General features: G+C 45.7%; 3 protein-coding genes across 3 annotated transcripts in view; 2 read left to right on the top strand and 1 right to left on the bottom strand.

Annotated features, from left to right (window-relative positions):
* The window catches only part of npr2 (natriuretic peptide receptor 2), a 30,095-nt gene extending 14,648 nt beyond the window's left edge, over positions 1–15,447 (top strand). The window contains exons 9-22 of the mRNA XM_052051083.1: positions 855–929; positions 2,665–2,742; positions 3,999–4,103; positions 5,091–5,162; positions 6,112–6,271; positions 6,430–6,585; positions 7,712–7,880; positions 11,200–11,346; positions 12,299–12,422; positions 13,067–13,135; positions 13,221–13,395; positions 13,995–14,093; positions 14,731–14,822; positions 14,936–15,447. Coding sequence (XP_051907043.1) covers positions 855–929; positions 2,665–2,742; positions 3,999–4,103; positions 5,091–5,162; positions 6,112–6,271; positions 6,430–6,585; positions 7,712–7,880; positions 11,200–11,346; positions 12,299–12,422; positions 13,067–13,135; positions 13,221–13,395; positions 13,995–14,093; positions 14,731–14,822; positions 14,936–14,998 — 1,584 coding nt within the window. The 3' untranslated portion in view covers positions 14,999–15,447. The remainder of the gene's footprint in view (positions 1–854; positions 930–2,664; positions 2,743–3,998; positions 4,104–5,090; positions 5,163–6,111; positions 6,272–6,429; positions 6,586–7,711; positions 7,881–11,199; positions 11,347–12,298; positions 12,423–13,066; positions 13,136–13,220; positions 13,396–13,994; positions 14,094–14,730; positions 14,823–14,935) is intronic.
* A 1,267-nt stretch (positions 15,448–16,714) lies between these two features.
* On the bottom strand, positions 16,715–18,363 carry spag8 (sperm associated antigen 8). The gene is made up of 6 exons (XM_052051143.1): positions 18,170–18,363; positions 17,914–18,046; positions 17,747–17,792; positions 17,405–17,519; positions 17,084–17,146; positions 16,715–16,895 (listed from the first exon to the last, which is right to left on the bottom strand). Exons 1-6 carry the CDS (start codon positions 18,218–18,220, stop codon positions 16,794–16,796), a joined length of 510 nt encoding a protein of 169 aa, XP_051907103.1. The 5' UTR covers positions 18,221–18,363; the 3' UTR covers positions 16,715–16,793.
* A 4,620-nt stretch (positions 18,364–22,983) lies between these two features.
* On the top strand, positions 22,984–24,047 carry pmchl (pro-melanin-concentrating hormone, like). Its single transcript, XM_052051148.1, has one exon. The coding sequence runs from the start codon at positions 23,557–23,559 to the stop codon at positions 23,953–23,955; it is 399 nt and encodes a 132-aa protein (XP_051907108.1). The 5' UTR covers positions 22,984–23,556; the 3' UTR covers positions 23,956–24,047.
* The last annotated feature ends 1,996 nt before the right edge of the window (positions 24,048–26,043 follow it).

Genomic DNA, 26,043 nt, shown 5'->3' with positions numbered 1-26,043 from the left:
AGATTGCCTTCAAATTAACAAGTTGTTGCTCGTCTGTCAGCTCTTATGGCGGCCTGGTGTTTCTCTGCCGAGGAATCCAGAAGCCTTCGTTGGGTTTGGCGAAAAAGCAAGCGGGTCCCGAAAGAGTCCGGAATCTTTTGTTGGCACTTCCCGGGTTGTTTTGTCGAAGGTGGCCGAAAAACAGATGAAGTGACGCTTGAAATAAGAAAGCTTTTGCCAGGCGCCGGTCCCTGCATCTGGAATACCTTGTCGCGTTCTTCCAGTATCGGGTTCTTGTGTTCTGAGGGCTCATGCATCTTCTGCGGGTTGAGCCTGGGCCCACAACCGCCGGGGGGGGGGATGAGTTGGGAGGGGGGGGTGACGAGAGTCGCTGTATATTTCCCGGCAATAAAAACTCAAAAGTCAAATGTTTTCAGAATTTGAAGACTAATTTTTTTTTTGGGGGGGGGGGCTGCTTTGCTTGCATCACAACTTTCGCTAACAAGGTCGGTTTTGGAAAACAATAGCATATGCTTCATCGTTTGAAGCCCAGTTGTAACGTAGATGTCTTTTCCAGATCATAGTTTCCAATGTACGCCGCGTGCCCAGTTTTATTTTTATTTTTTTGCATTCTCCGCAGTCGTGCAAATGTCGATGCTCGGCATCTGCACGCGCTGCCTCCGCAACGCGCCGATTCACACTGTGAGGACAGACCTTGAACTGCTATTTTGCAGACCCGAATAGACTTCGTTTTTTTTTTTTTCATGAATTTATCTTGCAGCTAAGCGACGTCGTCCAAAGTGGATGGACTGTAATCCTCTTTTGCTCAAAATGGACTCAAGGCTAAGACAATTTTTTCATGTCTTTCTCCTCAGAGAGGCTCCAGCTACGGCTCTCTGATAACCGCTCATGGAAAATATCAACTCTTTGCAAAAACGGGTTATTTTAAGGTAAGGCTTGCTGAGTTCTGACGATCTTCCACTCACTCTTTTGCCCACCTACGCATGCGCATGGTTGCCGAGAAAGATGGAGAGGAGAAAGCGTGTGTGGGCGAATTTAGGTAGTTGCTTTTAATGTGAGCTGCAGAATGCGTCAGTATTCACTTTTTTTTTTTTTCCTCCCTCCGCCTCCCCGCCTCTTTCGACACTGCCGCCTTGCAGTCCGGACGCGACAATCAACTTGTTGCTGACTTTAATTTGTTTGTTTATGGCGGAGGAGGCGCGAGGGAAAACGACAAACATAAGTGCCTCAATAATGAGAATGATTATTTTTGCCTTTGTGTGAGTTAGGCTGCAAGATCTCTTCTAAGATCTCTTCCGGGACACATACCTTGCAAATTTTAAGAAGAAGAAGAAAAACCTTTATTAGTCTCACAATGGAGAAATTCCAGATTCACAGCAGCAAAGTTATGAAAGGAAGAAGTAGAACAACAAAAAAATAGGAGCTGCTGGAAAGGCAGCCACTCTCGCGGCGCCATTTTGAACTCAAAACAACAAAAAATAACACAACACAACACATAGGACCGAGACAGTCGTGCAATCTTCACCACTTTTCTGCATACACTTTGTTGTCTGAAGCAGTTCTAGATGAAAGAGGAGAGGATCAAAGTGTCCTTTCTCCAGTGGATCAGAGACGTCATGCTGAAAATGTGCACACGTCTGCTACAAGCAAAGTTTTGAAAGCAAACACAAAGCTGTAGCATCCATTGACGAAAAGAGATTAGTTCACTTCTCCTGTCCCACGTAATCCGCTTCAAACTCCAAGCCGCGACTCCCAGCTCCAAATCCGCATCGGCACTCCGCGCCAACGCCCCTTTCTTCTCATCGTCGGCTCCTCAAGACCTCCATCCATCCAGCCGCAGACCGTTCAACAGCACCGATCTCTCCGCTGAACAAAGCGGGGCTGTGAAAAATGCTGCCCATTACAGGCGCAAGACACAAGCGATGCAGACCGAATTCTGCCATAAAAAAGAGACGCCTCTGTCCATTTTGACATATTTGTACTCGTAATTATGGTTGTTAATACATCTCGGCTGGATTACTGTCCTGCGCTTTACTTTGGAGTCGCCCAATCCTCCATGAAGCATCTCCAGTTGCTCCATAATGCTGCTGCTCACCTTGCCTCTCTGAGCTCCTATGCAGTCGTCCGGTGCCTCGGGTCTGCGGACCAGACACTCAAGCATGTATCTCCCGTAGTGTACTTGTCTTCCGTTTATTAATCATTTGCCGAGTGGCTAACGGCGTTGCGCATTGAGGATATTCCAAGCTGCAAGAAACGTTACCAACAAACAAATAGTTAGCGAAAGTTAACCAATCACGGCAATAAATATGCGGGTGCTTTAGCGTTGCGCCCGCGTTACAGGACAAGCTCGGGACAAAGTTTTTCGCACCGCACCCGACTCATTTCAGTAATATGATACAGATGCTCGTGTTAGCACATGTGAGATGCGTTGCCATGGCAATAAGGTCCGAAGCCTTTGAATTAGCAACAAGTGTACCATCAAGTTGGTTTGGAAGATGATATCGTTGGATGAAATGATCACACATTTTCTGTTTTGATGGGTGGCTGGATTTCCTCTCTTGGTTTTTTTCGGGGGCAATTTGCGTGATTGTTAGTCTTCACTTGGCAGCCATCGCATGGATTGACATCCTAATCATTTGCGCTGGCGTTGTGTCTTGATTGCAGGGCAACCTGGTGGCTATCAAACATGTCAACAAGAAGCGAATCGAGCTCACCAGACAAGTTTTGCTGGAACTCAAACACGTGAGTGTGCGGGTGATAGAAAAGCTTTGACCTTGAGTTTGCGTCATTGGATTGCTTGCCCTTGATTGTTTCCGGAAGGTCATTTTTGGAGTGAATTATTCATCCCGTCGCTGGATGAAAATGTGAGCCAATGAATTAAAATCAATTTTGGCTCCAAAAGCAGCAGCTAAATATTTCCTGGTAGAAAAAAAACGTAATCAGAACCAATGAAGAGACCAGAGATGAGTACGAACAACCTAATAACAGTATCAAGAAGCCATGTTTGCTCGAAATGCCTCCCTGCTTGTTTGGGTCCAACCAACTACCACCTCGCAAAACCCGACAAGACTAGACCTAAGAGCGATTTTTAAAAATTTTTATTTTTAACTTGACACATGAAGATCAATCAGGGCTTCCTGGAAGCCTGCGCGGCCTCTCAGTCAGTCAGCAAGGCCGCATGGGACCGGGGGCTGCTGTCTGGACTAGCAGCTTCTCAGACCTCCCAGAGGCTGGATTGCCCGTCAAACCTCAGCTCCTGAAAAAGCCCACCAGATGGGAGGGGGGGGGGGGGGGGGGGTGGAGGAAACTTAACCACTTGTCTCCCTGCTCGCCCCCCCCCCTCCCCACCAGTCACTGTTCAGCAGGGGAATTATATAGGGCAAAGGGTAGGCTAACATCTCCAGGGTTATAAAACAGAAGCAACCAACTCCCGGGTTTTGCTATGAGAACGGCTGTCAGTCATGAAAAGTCGCCTACCTGCCGAAATTACCGGCGCGGGTCTTTCCCGCTGGCTAGAGAAATATATTTGTTTAGTGCTGCTCGGCTGGGGTCATGCTAAAGGCACCTCAAAGACCTTTTCATCAAAAGCAATGTCCCGAGTTTCAAACAGTTTTCATTCGATTGTGTAAATCCTCCACGCCAGGGAAATGTACTTGTACAGATTCTGCTTGGTCCCTGCTTGTACATCCTCTCAATACATCTTTTTTGTTTTTTTCTGGTGCCCCCATACACACACTGCCTCATTCATAACCACCATGAGCAAATTATGCACTTGCACGTTTACAACGAGGTGCCCTGCGCAAGGAGTCAGTCTCCGCATGTAGAATACGTGCCAACTCGCTGACTGCAAGTAGAAGATTTTTGACGAAATGCTGCCAGGCGTAATTCCAAGTCTGAATATAAATGAAGCGCCCAGTCCTTTCCCCCTGTCCTCTGTTCCCACAGCGTTGGAGAAATGTGATGTGTGGAAAGTTTCACTGTGTTTGTCTTCTTTCCAGATGAGAGATGTCCAGTTTAACCATCTCACCCGCTTCATCGGAGCCTGCATCGACCCTCCCAACATTTGCATTATAACCGAGTACTGTCCCAGAGGCAGTCTGCAGGTAGGGTCCCCGTTCTTGAGAAAACTTTAAATATCCTCATTTTCAAATCGCCCCACGCATGGTCTCCATTTTTGCTTAGTCCTTAAAAATAAATAATTCCTCAAGAAAACACATGACTAGAATAAGAATCTGCATACATTTGATTACCGGTACTCTACTTCCACAAGATGAAGGGTTCTTGCCTTGAAGTGTTTCAAAAAAAAAAAAGATTGAGGTAAAATAAATGTTTAGCTGTGCCCTACCCAAGCCACTGTTCAAAAGTTTGAGTTGTTTGTGCTTAGCAGTCCTTAAAAAAGTTTGTGCTTAGCAGTCCTTAAAAAAAAAAAACAAGACAGTCATTTTGTACTTTCTTTCATTCATGTGTTCTTGCTTTGTCAACAATAGCAGCTGACAGTTTGATGATTGGCGCAGGGGTTTGGGACATATGGTGTATTGTCAACCAACCCCCCCCCCCAAAAAAAAATGGGAATGGGGGTGAGCCGCTTTTACTGGCAGTAACTAACGCTCCAATCTGCCCGGCACCAGAAGTAAATAAATGAAACTATTCAGTAGTTTTATTGAATGCTGACCCCCAAGAGAGTTGACTTTGACACGTGTGTCTTTTTCTTGGAGAAATCCAAGTGCAGGTTTCTTGAAGGCTTCTTATTTTTGGCCTGCCGTCTCTCTCTTGCAGCAGCTTATTAAAACGGACGAACTCGGGGAACCGCGCGCAACTCAACCGTGGGCTTTATTATGACGTTTTTCTCGATGGCGGCAACTGTTATGATTTGACCGGTTGACAACTGTGTAGTCTGATTCCACACACTGGCCCGGGTCATTAGCATCTTGCGGGTTGGCACGTGAAGGGGTCTGCCCTCAAGGTGTTTTCTCTCGCAAAATACTTGAAAGTAGTCGAGTATAGCAGAAGTGATCAATCAAATCAATTCTTTGTCTTTGTCAACGTTTGCTGCTTTCTGGTCATGATGAGCTCGTGCGTATCCCTTGCAGGACATTCTGGAGAATGAGAGCATCAACCTGGACTGGATGTTCCGCTACTCACTGATCAATGACATCGTGAAGGTACACGAGTGGGAAGGGGGGTGAAGCCACAAAGGCATTTTCAACTGCCAAAAAAAGAAAGGAAAAAAAAAAGATGCTTTGTGAGCCTTAGAGAAACACAGAAAAGCACCTCGCTTGTTGCCATGGTTTCGCGTGAATAATGTGTAAGAGAGAGTACAGACAATATGAACCGGCACAACCAACTCGGCATCCCGTAAATATTGCTATTATGCAACCTGCAGAGCAAAAACATCCATTTGAACGCCACATATTTTCTTTCATCGAATCTAATCATGGATTTACTGGAAAAAAAAAATCTTTTCTAACCTGGAGAACATTGGTCCCCGACGGCTCATTTGGTACCGGGCCGTACAGAGTCAGACGTGGCGGAAATGTGGGTAATTCTCGCCAATCGGAGTCGTCCTTCCGACATTGGTTTGCAAATTTAAATCAACAGACTTTGTTGATAAATGAAAGGAGAAGCAGTGCACAGAATTTAGCCAAACGCGGAGCTGACGGGGCAGCCGTGACACCCGAAAAAAAGGTTTGGGGACCTCTGCCCCCCGAACACAGATATTCTTTTGTCACAAGATCCGCCTCTTGGAAGGCTTCGATGTTGAACTGGATGCATAATGAATGAATGGCTCCTTACAGATAGCAGAGTCCAGTGGCGAGCACGCACTGCTGAAGCTTTGAGGGATGTTTCCCCAAACTGACATAACCGTTTACACAAAATATTGTCCATCTCCACTGACACCCCCCTCACCCGCATGCTTCCCCCTTGGAGGAATTAACAGTGATTTCACCGAAATTCCCACGAGACCGCAATGTCCTTGAAACCTGGCCTCTTTTCAATACCCTCAACATGCCTCCGCTGGTCAAAACTTATTGTTTCCATGTGTCTTAAAGATACTGGATATGTGTGTTGGGGGGGGGGGCTGCATGAATAAAATGTACCTCTGCTCTCCAGGGCATGAACTACCTTCACAACAGCTATTTTGGCTGCCACGGAAATCTGAAGTCATCTAATTGTGTGGTGGACAGCCGATTTGTGTTGAAAATCACCGATTATGGATTGGCCAGCTTCCGCTCGTCCTGCGAAAACGATGACTCTCATGCTCTCTATGCCAGTACGTTGCCGTTGCCCCGATCGGATGTACTTCCCGTATCCTTGCCTCCGTTTTGACAGCACCTCACTTTATTTATTGTATTGTATTGTATTGTATTGTATTGTATTGTATTGTATTGTATTGTATTGTATTATTTATGTATTTATTTTATTTTTTAGAGAAGCTGTGGACAGCTCCTGAGCTGCTCATATACGACCACCATCCTCCTCAGGGGACACAAAAGGGTGACGTGTACAGTTTTGGCATCATCCTGCAAGAAATAGCCTTAAGGAACGGGCCTTTCTATGTGGAAGGCATGGACCTCAGCCCTAAAGGTAAACTTAACTACTGCGTACCCCTTTTTTGTCCACGAGAGAGAAAACCGCACGCAGGCACGGGGGGGAAGAACATGCAAACTCCACACAGGAAGGCCGGAGCCGGAATCGAACCCTGCGCTTGTGTCTCATATTCATCTTTTGATCCGAAACCCAAATGTTTTCAGTATCCAGCAAAAACAAAGGAATTGCCCCTGTTGTACTAATACTTTTGGAGGAGACTGTCAAAGCCGCGACCGACTGTTCATATATTTGGAGAGGCAATTTTCTGAACATTCCAGAACTGAGGGGCCCAAGACCACATAAGCTCGACCACCTTTTGGTTTTGAGGCATCAGGAATGCCAGTGGAGGCCTGTCTGCTGTCTCACACTGGAGCTCATTTGTAGAAACGGAGGTTGGTGAGAGGTGGGGGGGGGGGGGGGCTGAATGTTTTCAAGCTGATTGGTAATATGATTTCCAAAAAGGGACCAGTCGTAAGTGTAGTCGAAAAACTGAGCCGATGGGATTTTGTCATCTGGTCTTTATTAAAAGTGGAGCTGCTGCTTTTTATGCAAACAGAAAAAAAAGGGACTGGTTTGCGCACTGACTCCCCACAGGTCTGAAAAGTATAACACTTAGACTTGAAGCCACTCTTGTTGGGGGGAAATTTTGTTTGTCCCGCGTACAACGCCGTGCTCTCGTTTTGTTTGCCTTTGAGTTCGGGAATGGTCGCCAGCTATTGATTATCAGGCGATGACGGGGCCTCGGTGGCAAAAGGAAAACCTTGAAAGCAATTCAAGAGCAAGTGCTCAACCTTGAGATCAGCACAATGGCTATTTAAAATCCCCTTGGGGGATTTTCGTCAGCGGATGACGTTTTTGAGATGTTTATTCACGGTCACGCTCAGTGGTGATTGTACAAATGCCGCTAATCCACGAACAGGCAAAAAAAAAGGAACCTGAAGCTTTTCCAAGGTCTTTCAAATAACAGCAGAATCTCGAAACACGATCGTAGTGCTTTCCAAACACGATTGAAAGCAAAAGAAGAGGAAGCGGCGATAACCTTTTGGAGTGCCACGTTTCCCAAAATGGCCAACAGAGATCTGTTTAGCGTTTGGCTCAACGCGACCTTTCCTCTCCACCGCAGAGATTGTGCAGAAGGTCAGAAACGGCCAGAAGCCGTACTTTCGGCCCACGACGGATACGAGATGTCACTCGGAGGAGCTGACCATCCTGATGGAGGGTTGCTGGGCCGAGGACCCCGCGGAAAGGCCCGACTTTGGCCACATCAAGATCTACATGGCCAAGCTCAACAAGTAAGACGCCGCCATCTTGCATTTGGAAGGATTTTAATTCCATTCTTAAAAGTAAAAAAAGTGAAAAGTGGATTTTCGGTCCAAAACGGTTGGGCACTCCCGACTCGGGCAATCCGCATAAAAGCCAAGCCGAATGTATCGATCGAGGCCCGGTGGCGTTGAAACCATCCCTAATGATGATGGGCGAGCTTCTTTTTCCTAATCAAATCACTCTCTTGGCTGCCGGTGGCCTGTTCATAGGCCTCAATCAGCACTGGCGAGCTTGCACTTTATGCCACCAGAGGTTTTGTCGGTCTGCTTTTCCAACGGGCAGCCGCCGTTCTCGGAGCGCCGCCGCTGACTCTGTGATCCAAAGAGTCTTTGCGGTTTATTATGCTTGACGCAAGCTTGGAGACATTTCCCGATAATGTAACTGAACATCGGCCGAAATGAGTTTTCTCCGCAGGGTGTCCGGGCTCTCCCTTAGAGATAAGGTGAGAAGCTCGGTCATCCGGGAGGGGCTCAGAGTCGAGCCGCTTCTCCTCCATATCGAGAGGAGCCAGATGAGGTGGCTTGGGCATCTTATTCGGATGCCTCCTGAGCGCCTCCGGGTGCTCCGGTCATGCTCCACCGGGAGGAGACCCCGAGGAAGACCCAGGACACGCTGGAGAGACTATGTCACCCAGCTTGTCTGGGAACGACTCGGGATCCCCCGGGGAGAGCTGGACGAAGTAGCTAGGGAGAGGGAAGTCTGGGCTTCCCTGCTAAAGCTGTTGCCCCCGCGACCCGGCCCCGGATAAGCGGTAGATGATGGATGGATGGATGGATGGTAACTGAACATAAATAGAATTGAGCTATGAATAAAATGCATCGGTAGCGGGAGTTGGAACCCGTTGGTTTTGGCATTCCCGAGTAGGGGTCTTCAGTGATCAACGATGACAAAGCAAACTTGAGATGCGCCCTGGCCGCACGGCGCCTAGAGCCGAGAAATCCGTGTTTATCGTTCCATCCGCAGCCAGGTTCTATGAAATGAAATTCAATCATACACAGAACCTTGTCGAACGCACTCATAATTCATGTAGGAGCCAACCTAATTAAAAAGAAGTGTTTTGCTTCGCTTAATCGACAATATTAAGGACCTCCTTCACTAAGTGTGCGTAGTAACAAACACGACGGCAAATGATTGGCTCGCATTTTTTTTTTCTGTACGTCTACTCCGCTTTAACTTGGGAATTAATGAAAAGTTTTTAGCAAGCTTTCCGTTGACACGAACATTTTGAAAATAGGATGAAGGCTGAGAAACATCTGTATGTTTTTTGGTCTTCAGTTTGAAGCAATTACACAACGGTATTTGCTATGTCTTGCCGCCAGTCTGACCCCTCCTCCATCAGTCAAATGGCAGATAATCTTAGTCATGTCGAGCTTTCCATTTGGCCTGGTCTGGAGGGAGAGAGAGCGCCCCGTGATCGATCACCTCGGAATCACTCAAGGAAGATCTTGACAGTGGCATGCGCTGCCCTCCCACACATGTGCGCGGGGCCCTTTTCATTGCGCAATGCGCCGTTGCTGCTTATTTTCATCCAGTCGATGCATGTCGTCGGCGTGACGTGATGGATGTGCGCCGCTCCATTTGGCCCGCTCACGAGCTCGGGCCCGAAGGACACGGTAACAAGAGGGGTGTTCAGCACTAAACGGTTTGTTTAACCCGCACGGAGTTAAAACTCCACCAAAAGCCGACCTCTCGCTGCGCAAGTCCGACTGTGCGTATACTAGCCGCCTTATGCTACAACAAGTATGCTTAACTACTTTGTAAACAAGAAAGCACTCAGCCGGTCTCCACCAAACTGTACCGTTGACGGCGCCCAATGCTTATTTTGTTGTATCTGCATTTGGATCTTGAGGTCCTTAATAATACACATTTATCACTGTGACTGGGCCCAATGTTTCCCCCGAAATCATCCAAAGCTCGTGTGGGGAAAACGAGAGCGTCACTCTCATATCAAGGACTGATACAAAATACCGATTTTAAAAACGTCGTACTTTTCCAAAGTGAACCTCAAAGTGATGGGACAAAAGTAAAACCAACATTCTGAGACCAGCGGACGCCCGCCTTTATCTGGGCCTTCATTTATCAGCTTGTCTCTTTAAATCTTGGTCCGGTTAGATGCTCGAACAAAAGTTCAACGCGGTGGTCTCTAAACATAGTTAAACGAATTTGAGCATTAAACGGCCATTTCTTGGTCCTTGCCTAAAAACAAATTTGAAGCATAGCGTCTGTTTTATTCATGAGAACGATCAATTCGCGACTCGCTGTCATGATTAGGCTGCGGCTTCATTTTTCTCTTCAGGTTCCGATGAATGATGGGGAAGAAAAAAAAAACAATCGAGACAAAATGGTGTGATTGCGCACAGCCTGATGTTAGCCCTCAGTGGGTAGCATGCCTCCGATTTGTTGTTCTTTCAACTTAAACGACGCGTGGGTGTTTGTAGGATGTCTGACACATGAGAAACATGGCAGGAAGCCAGACATTGATACTTTACACCGGCAATGTGGTGCTGATGACTCACAATTTTCTCCTTTGGAGTAAATTCCTGGATACGTGTTCTCTGTGCGAGCGCAGTATGCGTGCGCATGCGGGGAGTGCCAGCGAGAATGAGAGTGCCAATGAGAATGCCACTTCTATAGTTATCCCAAAGGAACTGTGATAAGAGCATCCAAAGTACCGTGTTCTCATGTGTATTAAAAATGTACGCCATGATGGAAAAGATGACAGATCATGAACGCAGCTCACCTCCATCTCATTTCTCGTTAGAGTTGCACAATGCCTACTACGTGCAAAACATTTGGATACTTAGATGCTTGATATTGGAAAGGTTCCGGTCCTTAGCGTCTTTCATCTTTTTCAAGCCTCTGCTTTCTCAAGAGCACTTTGAAAAAGTCATTCATGCTTCGTCACATCTCGGCCGGATGACTGTCATGCGCTTTACTTGGGAGTCAGCCAATCCTCCATGAGGCGTCTCCAGTTGGGCCAAAATACTGCTGCTCTTGATTGGTACTCGGCAGAGGGAGCACATCACTCCTTTCACTGGGTCATTTTAGAGTTCTTTTTAAGATCCTATAATTTGTTTTCAAATCTTGAAATGGTCTGGCCCCACCTTACCTCTCTGAGCTCCTCCTCACCTGTCCGCTGCCTCAGGTCTGTGGACCAGATATGATTAGAGGTACCGAGAACTAAGCGTTTTTCAGCCTTTTCCATAACTTCGAATGCAGTTGAGTTGTTTGCTACACCAAACTGTCAGCAGTGTGTCTAATTCTGCTCTATGGGGGTGTTTCCCACAGGGAAGGCAGCACCAGTATCCTTAACAACCTGCTCTCCAGAATGGAACAGTACGCTAACAATCTGGAGAATCTGGTGGAGGAGCGAACGCAAGCTTACCTGGAGGAGAAAAGGAAAGCGGAAAATCTTCTCTATCAAATTTTACCACAGTAAGAAAAAAAAAAACATTCACAAACACACGCATCTTTTCCCACCAAGGCTGGATTTAAACTGCGACAAATTCCCCCGTTCGTGCCGAGAAATTGTTTCTACTCTCAGTTTATATTTACATTCAAGTGAGCCATACACAGGGCGGCCCGGTAGTCCGGTGGTTAGCACGTGGGCTTCACAGTGCAGAGGTACCGGGTTCGATTCCAGCTCTGGCCTCCCTGTGTGGAGTTTGCATGTTCTCCCCGGGCCTGCGTGGGTTTTCTCCGGGTGCTCCGGTTTCCTCCCACATTCCAAAAACATGCGTGGCAGGCTGATTGGACGCTCTAAGTGTGAGTGTGGTTGCGAATGGTTGTTTGTTTCTGTGTGCCCTGCGATTGGCTGGCAACCGATTCAGGGTGTCCCCCGCCTACTGCCCGAAGACGACTGGGATAGGCTCCAGCACCCCCCGCGACCCTGGTGAGGATCAAGCGGCTCGGAAGATGAATGAATGAATGAATGAGCCATACACAATATCACTGTGTTGTACCTGCTTGTCTGCAACAAGTAGCACGTCCACAGTTCCAAAATGCATTTATCAGGCTCAACGCCACATTGAAGCTTTTCTCCGTGATGCAATCTCACTGTAGATGAGAGGGAACACAAAGGCCTGACAGGCGACCGAAAAATCGCATTGAAGTAAAGAGCAGATAGTGAGTGGACTGAGAAGCCTGGGAAACGCATCACTAGCAACTCCCACCTTTCCCCAACGTTCTATCCATTTTCCATCTGAAAAATACTCGCTCATACAAAGACACCCCAGTCAGTAATTAGGTGAGCTTGACAGAAAGGACAGTTCTTACCTTCCCCGCTATTTGTTTCACGTTCATGTCCTCACAGACTCCGCCAGCATTTTATTCGTTCCTGTCTTATAGTACATTTACGTATTGAACTGGTGCCTCTCTGCGCCCGCAGTTCTGTAGCAGAGCAGCTAAAGCGAGGCGAAACGGTCCAGGCGGAAGCCTTCGACAGCGTCACCATTTACTTCAGCGACATCGTGGGCTTCACGTCCATGTCTGCGGAGAGTACGCCGCTTCAGGTACTGCGACATCATCCTTAAACATCGAACAAAAGTATTCAAATCGACTTTCCATGGACCAATTTCACTTACCTATCTCCAAGTAAGTCTTACTCTTCCCTCAAGTGAGTGTTTCGATACGCTTACTGTAACTCAGAAACTGTCAAGAGTACAGTGACGCAGAGTTGAGTCATATTAAACCACAAGCGCTACCTCCGATTCTTAAAAGAAACACTGTTATGATGTTCGACCAGAACCGGAGGGTCACACGGTCATGTTTGGACAACCTTATGCCCTCCTCCTCAAGGGAATTGCCTTAGTTACTGCGGTGTCACTGAGGCAGCGCATTACGAGGCTACTGCATATGGAAAGCTGCAGTCGGTACTTGAGATTGTTGCTGTCCCAAAGCTCTCAGGGAATGCGTATTCCCGGCAAGGCTTAAGCAGCTAAACTTCTCTAATGGCGAAAAACAAAACAAAAAGAAAGTTGTGTTTCAACTCCATCTAGAATGTCTTCTAGATTCAGAATCCCAGTCCAGATGTTTCTTTTTTGGAGTTTGCTGCTAATGTTTTCCCTGTACTCATGTGTGTTTTTTTTTTCATACGGGTACTTCGCCCCAGAGTTGAGAAACATGAAAGTTAACAAGCTGCTCTGTTCCTCTCCAGGTGGTCACGTTGCTCAATGACCTGTACACCTGTTTTGACGCCATCATTGACAACTTTGATGTTTACAAAGTAAGTCCAAGTCTCGGTGCTAAGCTCTAATCGTGACTCGATACAAGTGTCTGACATGAATGATGACGTCTGATTTATACCTCAGGTGGAGACCATTGGTGACGCCTACATGGTGGTGTCAGGTCTGCCTGTGCGGAACGGGAAACTCCACGCCCGAGAGATCGCCGGGATGTCGCTGGCATTGCTCGAGCAAGTGAAAACGTTCAAGATCCGACACAGACCCAACGACCAGCTGAGACTTAGGATAGGTATCCACACAGGTGAGACTAAATCTTCGGGTGGCCATACGTATGGATGAAGGCTATGCCTAAGAGAATGCAATCCTTGACCTCTTGCAGTCCTCCAACGCTCTTGAATAAACCACTTTTTGTCTGAGTGGTGAGTAACTGACAATATGGTACCAAAGCAGGGTTGTTGTTTTTTTGCGTGCGTTGTCCTAAGCTTTAAATGTAATGTCTCAAAATGATCAAGTACGCTGATTACAATTTTAGTAGATTCAGTAAAGCAGGCCATAGGAGTGTCTGTTCGTGCATGCCGTGCTCTGGTGTATGTGCTAGCGATGAAATTTTCTGACACAAGCCTATAGAATTCTCATAAAATTGTAAATTTCCCCAGTGTGGGACTAATAAAGGATATCTTAAATTATAAGAACATGTATCTGCATCATTTTAGCCTGATGCTATTTACAAATGACCCATATCTACCTTTATTTATCTAGCTAGGTAGCTAGCTACCTAGCTAGATAAATAAAGGTAGATAAATAAAGCTAGCTAGGTAGCTAGCTACCTAGCTAGCGCTATTTATGTCCATAATCAATCTAGCAATGAGCTACATTATGTAATAGTACTTTTTTTTGTAGGTCCAGTCTGTGCTGGAGTGGTTGGTTTGAAAATGCCCAGATACTGTTTATTTGGAGATACTGTCAACACAGCATCCCGAATGGAGTCGAATGGCGAGGGTGAGTGTCAGAATCCCTTGTTATTGTTTGTTTTTCTCCGAACCACTCGAGTGTCTTTACAGTCTGACTCTCCAACATGTGATACAAATTTCCTATTGCTGACCATTTTCAGCCTACAACCTATAACCAAGATTTACAAACCCGGCGTGGTTTGTAAAATCTTGTTTAATTCAATTAAAAATTCCCTCCTCATCCCCTTTGTCATGTAAGCCATCCAAGCCTTTTTTTAGTGATGGTTCTATTTTTAACGTGCAATGACAGGAAGTCATGTTCTGAACGTGTGGTGGGATATCACTGGAGCAAGTATTGATTAACTGCTAAGTCGCTTCCTGTGTTCTGCTTCTGCTGGTAAATAATTGATAGCACTTAAAGTGGAGGGGCCCTTAGCCAGCGCTAAATTGCAGCCCGAAGCCGCCGTCAAGATCCGCGTCTCAAATATCCACCATCTGCGGCAAACGCTCAGAATAATACAGACTTGGTAGCATTTCAGATCAGACAAGACTGAGCGTGACCGCTCCATTTTTTGGAAAGGTTCGACTCAAGTCCTGGACACAAATGTGGCAATTTGATCATGAAGACATGTTGTAAAAGGAGTTCTTTGGGGGAAAAAGTAAAAAAAAGAACGTGTTTTTTACAGCTTTGAAGATCCACCTCTCCTCAGCTACCAAAGAAGTATTGGACGAGTTCGGCTACTTTGATCTACAGTTACGAGGAGATATTGAAATGAAAGTAAGCAGTTTTACAGCAAAGTGCTCACATTTCAGCAAGCAAATTGTGGATATAACGTGACCCTCAGGCATCCTTCGTTCCTCTTAATGAACTTATTGATTTGTGTGTTTCAGGGCAAAGGTAAAATGAGAACCTACTGGCTTCTCGGGGAGAAGTCTGATGTGTATGTTATCTGAGAAGCGGACATCAGAATATCCGGTGGCCGAGCCACTGCTTTATTTGTTCTAGAATAAGTCTTTTGTGTGAGATTTCCATGCAGAGGAACATCAACCATCAACCCAAAAACGGAGGAAATTCCAGGTATTTTTTATGACCTGAATAGTGCAACTACAAAACAAAAACATGAAGGTTTGGGTTTTTTGGGGGGGTTTTGTATGAATACATTTTCTGTCCTCGGAGTGAGTACTTTTCACAGAAAATATCTTATTTTTTTGTGCTTTCTATATTCCAATTTGTATCATGTGTTTTGAAGTCAATGATGTATGAATATTTCCTTGGATCACCTTTTGAAGACAGTGTTTATCTACACTGCTGGCATTGTGCTATACGGGACAACGTAAGATATGTATATATGTATAGCCAAGATACTGTTAAATATTTTGTTCAATAAACTCATTAAAATGTTCTTCTTTCAGTCTTGATTGTAGGCAGAGGGTCTTATGATACAGTACCCTGACCATTTAAGTTTCGTCAAGTCTTCGCCTTGGCAATTTTATATTTCACATTATAACACGGGAAAATTGTTTTGAATCCTTTTGGGAAAAAAAAAAAGTTCATCAGTTAGCTTCAGCCCCAATTCAGTGTATTTTTAGCTGTGGACAGCTGAGAGAGAGTGAGGCGAAAAAAGCGAGTTGGCGGCCAGCATCTGTGTTGTCGTGACATCACCGCTCATTAGATGCTCGTTATCAGCTGTGGCACTTGGACTCCGTGTGTGTGTGTGTGCTGGAGACCATCTTCCCCTACTGCGTGACTGTAATTACCGCCCACTTCCTCCTGGTAAGCGGTGCCTGTTCGAGGCGTAGCATGAGCGACCATCAGTGACTTTCTCTGCTGAGCCGCGCATTTTGCTTCTAAAACTTCACGCGAGGGGCCCGTCTATCTGTCATCTTGATCTTTCCAATCTTTTCCCTGGGAAGAAAAGGTGATCCATCAACGGGGCATTTTGGTTCATGTATGAACAATCAAACCTGTACTATAATTAACGAGACGTATCTTTACCAACTTTGGAATTGCTTTGTGTTTCATGTTTGTTTTTTGCGTGAGTGGATGTTTTTATGGTACTTAAAGAAAATATATATACACACACACACACATCTAAAATGACACGTACGAATCCTCTCCAAGACTTTCTGGTGTCATGTAATGTTCTGACAGAAAATCTGCATACATATAAGCTAAAATTGCTCGTCGCCATAGCTACCGCCCACTAATCCTTCCTGAATGCTGAGAAAGGATCAACATCTCCCGGCATTGTCCTGTGACTGACAGAACACGCGTGATGAGATTCGCTAGTAAAGCCCCGTTTTGATTTCCCGGTGACATTGCTGCGTTTCACAATCTGCTAAGACCGGAGGTGCAGGTCTTTCCTTTTGGCTTTCTCGAGGTGCCGGCGCACTTTCATGATATTTTCTTGCTTGTTTGGAGGTTTTTGTGTGCAGCATTTGTTTTCCAGCCCTTTGATAGTTGCAGCAAGTAGTTGACACGGAAGGTTAAGTCAATGATTTGAAACAAAGTCCCCTGTCAGACAAAGGGGGTACAAACTACGACTCAACCTTGACGCCAATTACTGAAAATGTTTACAAAAATGACACTCGTGGGGTGGAAAATAAATTGATGTCAATGTGACCAAATGTAGTTTACAGACATCGGTAATGATAACGAGCCAGCAGAGATGTCATCAGCAGAAGCATACAAGGGCAAGCCCACTTTATTTAAAAAAACAAAACAAAAAAACATTGATTTTGTCAATTATTAAATGAAGGGGTCAATGTCTTCCCGCTGCTCACCGATGGGGGTGGAAAATTGGGCCGACTTCCGAAAGGGTGTGTTCGGGCACTCAACCGCACTCACCCCCTGCAACACAAAGCAACGGTAAATGTTGAAATGCTGAAATTGGATGGTCCCGTCAGTGCTCAGTGTAAGGGAACGAAGCACTGCAACCTTTCACAGAAAACAAATGTCCAAACAAATAATAATAATCCAAACCAAAAAGGTGTTTTTAATGAAACAACAAGTACATTCCCCGAGCAATTGTGACCCACCTGTATCCTCTGGTAATTTTCACTCCAATAGCTGATGGCCTGCTCAGTTGTATAATCATGAAACTGGAAATAGAAGCAACAAAATGAAAAGAAACGAAACAAAACAATCATTTGTATTTTTCAATCATCAAAAATACAACTAATCTTGGTGATCTGTTTTCAGAAATGTTTTTACGGGTGCGGATTTAGCCGCTTGGGCTATGCAAATTCAGTAGGAATCCATCTTTTTGATACAACGCGTCTCGAGAGGCCAAAGTGCAAAAGCGGCGTGATTGCCGTGACACAAAATATGCAAGACCCAAAAAGTGTGCGCTCGCATACTCGGTTGATTTTAGTCGTTTGGGGTACAAATCCCTCGACTCGAAAATCTCTCTGAGTTGTGGTGGCGAACTCCGTTTGGGGAAGCGGTGGGTTCCGTTCTGCATGAATCTTGTCCCTGCAAAAAACATCATCAAACCATTATTCCACGATTATATCAATACTTGGATCCACAATGTGTTCTTTTAGGATTGATGACGTTTCCGTTTTTAACAAGATGCAATTTTTTTTGTCAGCCTAAGGCCAAGTTCCGGTAAAGGGATACAAGGTATGACGATAATAAAATTGTCTTTATTGTCATTCTAACAGGTACAATGGAATCGAAGGTGGAATATAAATGCCTACCGTATTATCTGTGCAATTCTTCTTTCCAAAAGCTCAGACCTGATGCCTGAAGATAGGAAGCAGATGAAGAAATAAAACGAATGGTCACACTTGAGCCATGTGACTGTTGAATTGGGACAGCCCCTTATGGTCTGCCAAAAAGAAGGGGAAAAAAAACCTACACATACCCTGCAGCCTCACCCCTGCACTCCTTGGAGGGGCAAATGCAGATTTGAGGGTGGTGATACTTTCCATCTTCGCTCCTGTGTTCATGGTGATGATTCCCTTGTGTCCGTGTCTCAGAATGTGCTCCCTGGTTTGCTTGGAGTTGGATGAAATATGACATTTGAGTGTTAAGACATGAAAAGTCGACATTACTCAAGTGCCCCCTGAATGTCACTCAAGGGACAAATCTCCTGAGGGATGAAAAAGAATAAAACTCACCTCTTGGGGGGCGTCATTTGGTTGACTTTCAGCAACTACGCCGTCCGCCATTTCAGCAAATTTTGGATGAGAAAAAATGGGATATACCAAGACTTAGATGAGTCAGGTGTGAGTGAGCTGCTTTTCGTGGAGGAAAAACTCCGCATGTCCAAACGGCGTCCGGACGACGGAAGTGTCTCCATGGTAACGGCAAACACGCACGTGACGTAAACCTTTGAGGAAATGAGCCACTTTATGGGCGAACGTGACATCATTTTACTTGTCCGGCCATCCGTTTTTTTTTCCTGAAACCGTGAAGGCTGCATTTACACCGCAGGTTGAGCGGCTATTTCCCATTTGTTTGAATTCCCTCCGTTTCATTTTCTGCATTCCAAGCGACTCGTCCGATTAAACTGTTTTCTCGATAAGAGCGCATTCTCCCAAATTGCTCGTGGCGCTGAACACTCAAGTGTATGTTTTCAGTTGTTATTAGCTCATTTTTGCATTTTTGTCGGACTCTGTCCACAACGTTTGCAAATCGATGAGAACGCACGGCACCCAAGTCGAGCCAACTACCTCGTAAACAATAACGTCAAACGTTTACGATTTTTTTCTTTTGGAATGAGCACTAAAATATTTTTTTAAAGCAATAAAATGAGACTTTACCATTAAATCCAATACTTTAAATTATGTTGCACTTTTTTTGGTTTGTGTAACATATTTGTAATTTGACCTTCTCAATTTTCCAGCCAAACTTTGTTTACAAAAAGAAAAAACATTGAATTCAGTCTTTGTCATGTTGCTGGCGTGTCACTCAGTCCTGTTTCCTGAACACTTTTCTTCCTCTATGAAAAATTTGGAATATTCCACAAGCCACACAGTCAACTGAAGGATGCATCATTCACATCTTCTGCAAGCCTTGGGAAGGCCCAAAGTAAGTTACTCATTTAATTTTATCTTTGTTTGATGATGATGATTTCAACAATGAGGGTGGGGAGTGGGGCTGGAGCTCTAATGTTGCCAAAAGACTTTGGGGAGGTTTTCTTTTGATTATTTTTAGAATACTATTTTTTTATTGTATCACTGAGAGAAACCATTTTGTGTTTTTTCCCCCTTTTATGGCAAATGAAAATGTATATGTAATTATCAATACATTTTTCCTTGTGTACATAAATGCATTTCAGAGCCAGTAGCTTTTTACTTTTACTGTGGTGTATAACAAGCCCACAAATTGGGAGCCAATGTGTGCTACGTGTACGTATCGTTTACTCCTTATCTTCACTTTCCAGTGTTGACAGCATTTTTGCTAAAAATAGATAACCGCTGCAAACAATGACAGCTTTACAATACAATGTGTAGCTATACGCCACCGCAAAATAAAACCACCAAATTAAACATTGCCATTGCAATGACAGCCACAATAAAAAAATGAGTTGAAGAAGAAAAAAAAAGGGTTCCTCTCTGTGGAGGATGAGGGTCGAATCATCTTCCTCACATTCCTCCATGTGTCTGCAGAGGAAGGTTGCAAGACTTGCGCTAACAGCTTTGTCCCCCTGGGTGCAATTAAGGGAAATTAAAAAAAAAAAAATCACGCTCCTGTCATTTGACCACCTGTTAGACGTTTAATTAAATCCAATCGCTGCTCCATCAAGTCTTCTGTTTAACGGCAGGGTGACATTCAGCTACTTGTTCTCCAGTAGAACCCGCCGTTTCCCTTTTTCCGAAGGCCACATGTCTTAAGATACCGCCATAAATGGGTTGTTTTATTTTCTGGTTGCAAATCCAATACCTGAAATAAATAAATGAATGAAACGGGCAGCTCCACAATGTCTTTGATTGTCTTGCTGAGCAGTGCGTATGCCTAAATCACAACAAAGAATGAACAGCATAGATCTTCGAACTCCGCCATAGCAGGCAGCCAGCCGCCTCTCTCAATGAACTCATTCATTCATTCATTCATTCATTCATTCATTCATTCATTCATTCATTCATTCATTCATTCATTCATTCATTCATTCATTCATTCATCTTCCGAGCCGCTTGATCCTCACTCGGGTCGCGGGGGGTGCTGGAGCCTATCCCAGCCGTCTCCGGGCAGTAGGCGGGGGACACCCTGAATCGGTTGCCAGCCAATCGCAGGGCACACAGAAACGAACGACCATTCGCACTCACACTCACACCCAGGGACAATTTCGAGTGTTCAATCAGCCTGCCATGCATGTTTTTGGAATGTGGGAAGAAACCGGAGCACCCGGAGAAAACCCACGCAGGCCCGGGGAGAACATGCAAACTCCACACAGGGAGGCCGGAGCTGGAATCGAACCCGGTACCTCTGCACTGTGAAGCCGACGTGCTAACCACTGGGCTACCGGGCCGCTCTCAATGAACTATAAACCAAATTTACACCTGTGTTTACTGTCGGGGCCATGTTGCATGACTTCTGTGGAAAATTCGTTTTTTTTTTTTTCCAACATCGAATGACGGTTTCGAGCTTCTGCCATCCATCCATCCACACGTGGGGCGCCTGAGTAAATTTCGCCAGTCTATCATTCGTCAGCGGTAAATCCTTAGGATCTTTTTACGTTAGTATACAGCGGGAGCACGCTGTTAACAGCAACAAGTTTTACTTGAAAGTTTCTCCAACCTTCACCGGAAGCGACCCGCATAGCGTTGTAGCCAACGGTACGATTCTGGTGGCTTAATCTGTGCGTGCGTGTGTGTGTGTGTGTGTGAGATAAAACACTGTGAGTGTGTATTTCTGACCCCAATATTCAGTCCCACGCCATTTCTCATCACATCGCCTTTGTTTTTATTGAAAGTGATGCAGACCCTGTTAAATATAACACCCTGGTCTTGTTGCCGTGCATTTGAGACCAAATGAAAACCACAGAGCTTGTTGCTGAGCCTCTGCAGCAACGTTTTGACTGTCAGCCGGCCAGTATGTCTGGAACTGGCTGCCAGCTCAGCATGAAGGCCCAAGTCGGTCCTCTCCAAACTCTCTGACTGTGCTTCACTGCAGGGCGAATATGGCTCTTATGAATACAGTAGGTTTTCCAGGTGTTCCGAGTGAGCGGGCATTTTGTCAGCTGCGTGCGTGGGAGTATGGATACTATGTATTCCAGTCTAGAGCCGTGTAGCAAAGATTTTCAAGGCACACGTGTTATATGCAGTACAAATTTGTTTGCTTTGCTTGCGTTGTGTGCACAATTCTACACCCGCATAAATGCACAACATCGGCATTGTCTACAAGTGCACAAACAACTTCCGCTAACCTAGCGTTCGCCTTCTGAAATAGTACCTTTTTCACCCGGCTCCGAACCTCTCTTTAAAAAAGGATATTTTTAGATGGTGCGGGCGTACCTATTAAAACGTCAGCCGAATGTGTATTCCGTACGGTTCTCTTGCTGCCGTTCATTTCTCGTTCGGATTTTTTGTGAGTAGACATCTTCGCAAAGTTGTTGATACAAAAAGAGACACTTGCTAACCTTTGACGTCCAGGTCCGCCCATGATGTCGGTATGCTTAATCTGGCCTGCGTGGGCAAGGTTGCATGCGATCGGCTCGATAACCGGTCTCCATGGCAACATGAACATCGGCAAAGAAGGAGAACCGGTCCCTTACTGTTATGGACAGTGGAGAGGAGGAGTGATTCAGACACTTCCTGTGGTGGATGAATTTCGACCTCCCATTACGTTCTATTGGGTCCACAAAATCGCAGACATTTGCTTGTATTGAAGCGTCTCATGGTTAGCGCCATCGTTATGCTCTTGTGGCGTGAAGGAAACAAAATGCTGGGAAAAAAAAAAAAAAAACGCAGATCCGTGGTCATCTTTCCTCTCCTCGCTTTCATCTTTTTTCCCCGACCTCGCACCAGCAGCTCCCATTCACGTCGTGAGCCTCATAATTGCTAAGAGCGCTGGTTTTGGCTGTCATCTCAGCACTCTTAGGAGTTCTGCTGTTTCCCGTCATTAGTTGGTTCAACATTGCAGGTTGCTCTTCAGGTGTAGCAAACACCAATGTGTCGCCCCCCCCCCCCCCCCCAGCACCAACTCAAATGGAAAGAACTAGCTTCAGTTAGGATTTCCTTGTACAGAGATATGATTTTTTGGGGGGGGATTAACGAGCCATTTGGTGTGTTTGACAATTAGGCAGCACCTTGTACAGTGCTCTGTGGCACGCCTGCCTAACAGTCAAAGAAAGGTTTTGGGTTCCCATTGCTGACCTTTGTTTTTCGGGGCTTGGCAAGCTTTTCTGGGAGCCTCCTGCTTGCAATAAGTCGCATACCTGTCAACTCATACGGTTTAGCCATAGTTCGTACGGATTTTGTGGTGAACGTATAACGTATCTTAATGTATATATGCCGTATCGCACAAATCATACGGATTCTGAAAATTTCCGTTTTTTGTCCCCCCCCACCCCCGACAGGTAGTTCCGTTTGCTTTTGCCCAGAACGGTGCTCGTCTACTCGAATGCTTTCATTTCCGGAATAAAAATTTTGTGGGTTTTTTTTCTGTGCCGTTATTTTGACATAAAATGCTTTGGTATGTTATAAGGGGTTTTTTTGTTGCTCTTTATACGGATTTTTTTTTTTTGGTAGTTTATACAGGTTTGCGCTCCGAAAAGTTGACAGGTATGACGTGCGCATACATTTCGGGGCTGTTTGTCTGCCGTTGTTTAACATTATTAGCAATACACGTGCGATGATTCGGAATGGACACATTGTGTCCGATGCCTTCGCCGACTCCCACCAAGACATGGGAAGAGGGAGTCTTCCAAAATAATTAGACAAAATTGCGTATGCAAGCTAATATCATCACCATCGGGGCTTTTGGATGATCTTCAAGCTCCACTTTGTCTCTGCCACGTTGACAAGAAGATGCCTTCTGGACAAGCAAACACTTCAGCCAGCGTTTGTCAGCATGTCCCGTTAATCCTCTTTGGCCACTGCCTTAAAAATAATAGCCAACAATGAGTCGAAGTAGTTTAGCCTTCATCACAGATTAGAAAGCCACAATGCGCCGACGGGTGGTTAATCCAGCGCCATTATTTCAAAGGTCAGCCATTTTGGAGGAAGTCATCTTGCTTTCTGCTGCTCAAAGACGTCCCGCCGTTTCGTTATCAAGGGTCCAAAGTCATCCACTGCATGACTTTAATGAACTTGTGTGAAGACAACACACTCGAACCGGGCAATCGTTGTGCGCGTCCCTCTATTACGTTCAGCTAATTTTCGGAGCGCAACGGGAGAACCTACGATGACGTTCGCGACAAAAGCCAACGTGGACGATGGCGCGGCTCTCCCGATTGGTATAAAAGAAGGCTCCCAAGGCTTTGAGGTCGCGACTAGAACCTGAGACATCTGCGGAGCGATTCGTCCCCGAAGCCGAGCGGTCTCCCGAAAAGATCTTCACGATGAGAAAGTCCCTCGTGTGCGTCATCTTGGCCGCGGCGCTCTTGCAGCACTCTTGTTGCGCGTCGCCCGCGGACCTGGCTCAAGACGGCTCCTTGGAGCAGGACGCCTTCACCTCCCTGCTGAGCGAGGAGGTGACGGAGAACAGCCGCGGCGAGGCGGCTGCCGTCGCCGACGGCAAAACCAGAGGGCAGAGGGTCATCGTTGTTGCCGATCCCGGTTTTTGGCGTGACCTGCGTGCGCTGCACAACGGACCGGCCCTCTACAAGCGACGAGCTGATGACAACGGCCAGGCCGTCGAACGTACAAACGGCGGCCAGGACCTGAGCATCCCCATCCTGAGGCGGGACACCGTGAGATGCATGGTGGGACGAGTCTACCGGCCGTGCTGGGAAGTCTAGGACAGTTTGGACAGCTGAATTGTAATATATGCCAAAATGATGTGTCCCCGATGACCTCACGGCACATTTGAGATTAAAGCCAATTCATTGTATTCTGACATGTGCTTTGTCTTAATGCAGGGGTGTCCAAACTTTTTGCCAAGGGGGCCAGATTTTATGTGGTAAAATGTCGGGGGGGCCGACCTTGGCTGACATTCTTTACATTGAACAACAATATTGTTCAGCAAATTTTAGTAAGCCAGTCTGTTTCACATTTCCATTTTTATTTTAATTTCAACAATCTTAAGAATTTATTTTGGTTCATTTGAAACAGGAATTTGAAATATGACATATCAGTCAATATAAACACGCAGTGATGTCTTGTTAACTTGTGAGTGATGCCCTCTAGTGTCTAAATGCTATTACTCATTTAGTGAATGCTATTACTCATTTAGCCACTAGAGGGAAGCAGTACTCTATGAAACATCACTCACCAGTCTACGAGACCTCAGTCAATGCAACATGTGTTCCATTGCGCCCAACCTGCGGGCCAGACGGCACTGATTTTATGACGGGGGCCGAGGGCCGGATGAAATTCGACCGCGGGCCGGATTTGGCCCGCGGGCCGGACTTTGGACATGGCTGTCTTAATGCGTCTTGTGACTTTTGCTAACAAGCAAACTGGAAGTAATTGAGATCGTTTCCCTGGTCATCTTTTAAGGGCTATGATCAGAATAGTGGTCGATTGCCTATCAATGTCCCATTTAAAATTGCCCATCAATGCCCGGCTAAGCCTTAAACCCACGACCCGACGAGGGCGAGCCATGTCGAACTTGACGTATGAGCTGTGTCCGAGTCTTATCGACCTCGGTTACGAGCTCATCCGGCCATCTATCCGTTTACCGTTCCGCTTGTCCTCATTAGGGTAGTAGGTGAGGTGTGATCCTATCCCAGCTGAATTTAAACTGGCGTACACCTTGAACTGCTCACCAGTCCAGTCGCAAGGTGACCGGTCTTCCGTTAAAAAAAAAATGCATCTTTTTGGTTTGGGGGGGATGCAATTAAGCTGAGGACATGAACACATTTACATTTTATGAAGTGTGCATTATGTATTACGGGTGATGACCACGGCGTGGTCAAACAAATACAATATTTCTCTTATTTGGCTTATGATGTTCCAAGTGGAAATATGGTCCTCCTCCCTCCCCCACCCAAACCAAAAAGATCACAGGATATTTTGCTCCAAGATGGAATTTATAGTCATCAGCCTTGACTGGCGCTATGCCATCCATATTTGGCCAAGAGGATGCCGAGGGAAGGTATTCACCGTTATTTTGCGAGGCGCAAAAGCCATCAGTAAATTAGTGCTCGACGGAGGCCGCAACAATAAAATTCTTGAACTGCGGGGATGCAGACAGATGCAGCTGTAGCAGTATTTAGAATGGATTCCTGAGAGCTTGAGCAGAAGATGACTTTCCCACCCACCGCCGCGCACACGCCCACGAGCATGAGCGAAAGGGTGGGTGGTTCTATGTCGGGGGTTGGTGAGGTGGACTTGCAGCCGGCGCCTCGTGTGATAGCATCACGTTCAGAGACGCGGGTGTTTCGCAAATAAATTCATGAGGAAATATCACGTATGCAACGTGCTATCACGAAGCCGGGGTATCGAGCCACCTTAGCTCGCGAGCTTTGTATTTTTTTTTCCTGACTTTTCCCCACTCGGATTTTAAGATACATATGGATGATTAGGATGAATGAAATCGGTCCCTTTTTGATCGACTACTTTGAGCACGACAGAGAGAACATCCGCACCCAATATTCGATAGGACCAACCTGCAATTGACACCTTTCAAGTCTCCTCCCCCAAACAGAGTGACCTCTGACAGATGCAGCATGATGTCACAGGACGACGAGACTGCTGTTAAAAAAAATGAAAAGAAAAATGAGCCGTAGAACAAGAAATAGAAGCAGCTTGGCCTCACTATGAGCCAGACATGTTCGTTGATCCTGCAAACACATTTCCTTTTTTTTTTTTATGTTAATAGGATGACCAATCACATTTTTTTTTAATTTTACAGGCTAGCAAAAAATTAATTACACTGTTAAACA

This window comes from Hippocampus zosterae, chromosome 18 (genome assembly GCF_025434085.1).
Source record: "Hippocampus zosterae strain Florida chromosome 18, ASM2543408v3, whole genome shotgun sequence".
Lineage (NCBI taxonomy): Eukaryota > Metazoa > Chordata > Actinopteri > Syngnathiformes > Syngnathidae > Hippocampus > Hippocampus zosterae.
This window is presented reverse-complemented; position numbering and strand designations above follow the sequence as displayed.

Bases quoted from the DNA above. Each gene is read 5' to 3' on its own strand.
- spag8 (XM_052051143.1), bottom strand. From the start codon at position 18,220: ATGGCGGACGGCGTAGTTGCTGAAAGTCAACCAAATGACGCCCCCCAA. The intron at 17,147-17,404 runs GTATGCGAGCGC...TTCTATTTCCAG, and splicing joins AAACGACTAAAATCAACCGA to TTTCATGATTATACAACTGA. The intron at 16,896-17,083 runs GTGGGTCACAAT...TTTGTGTTGCAG, and splicing joins AAAATTACCAGAGGATACAG to GGGGTGAGTGCGGTTGAGTG.
- pmchl (XM_052051148.1), top strand. From the start codon at position 23,557: ATGAGAAAGTCCCTCGTGTGCGTCATCTTGGCCGCGGCGCTCTTGCAG.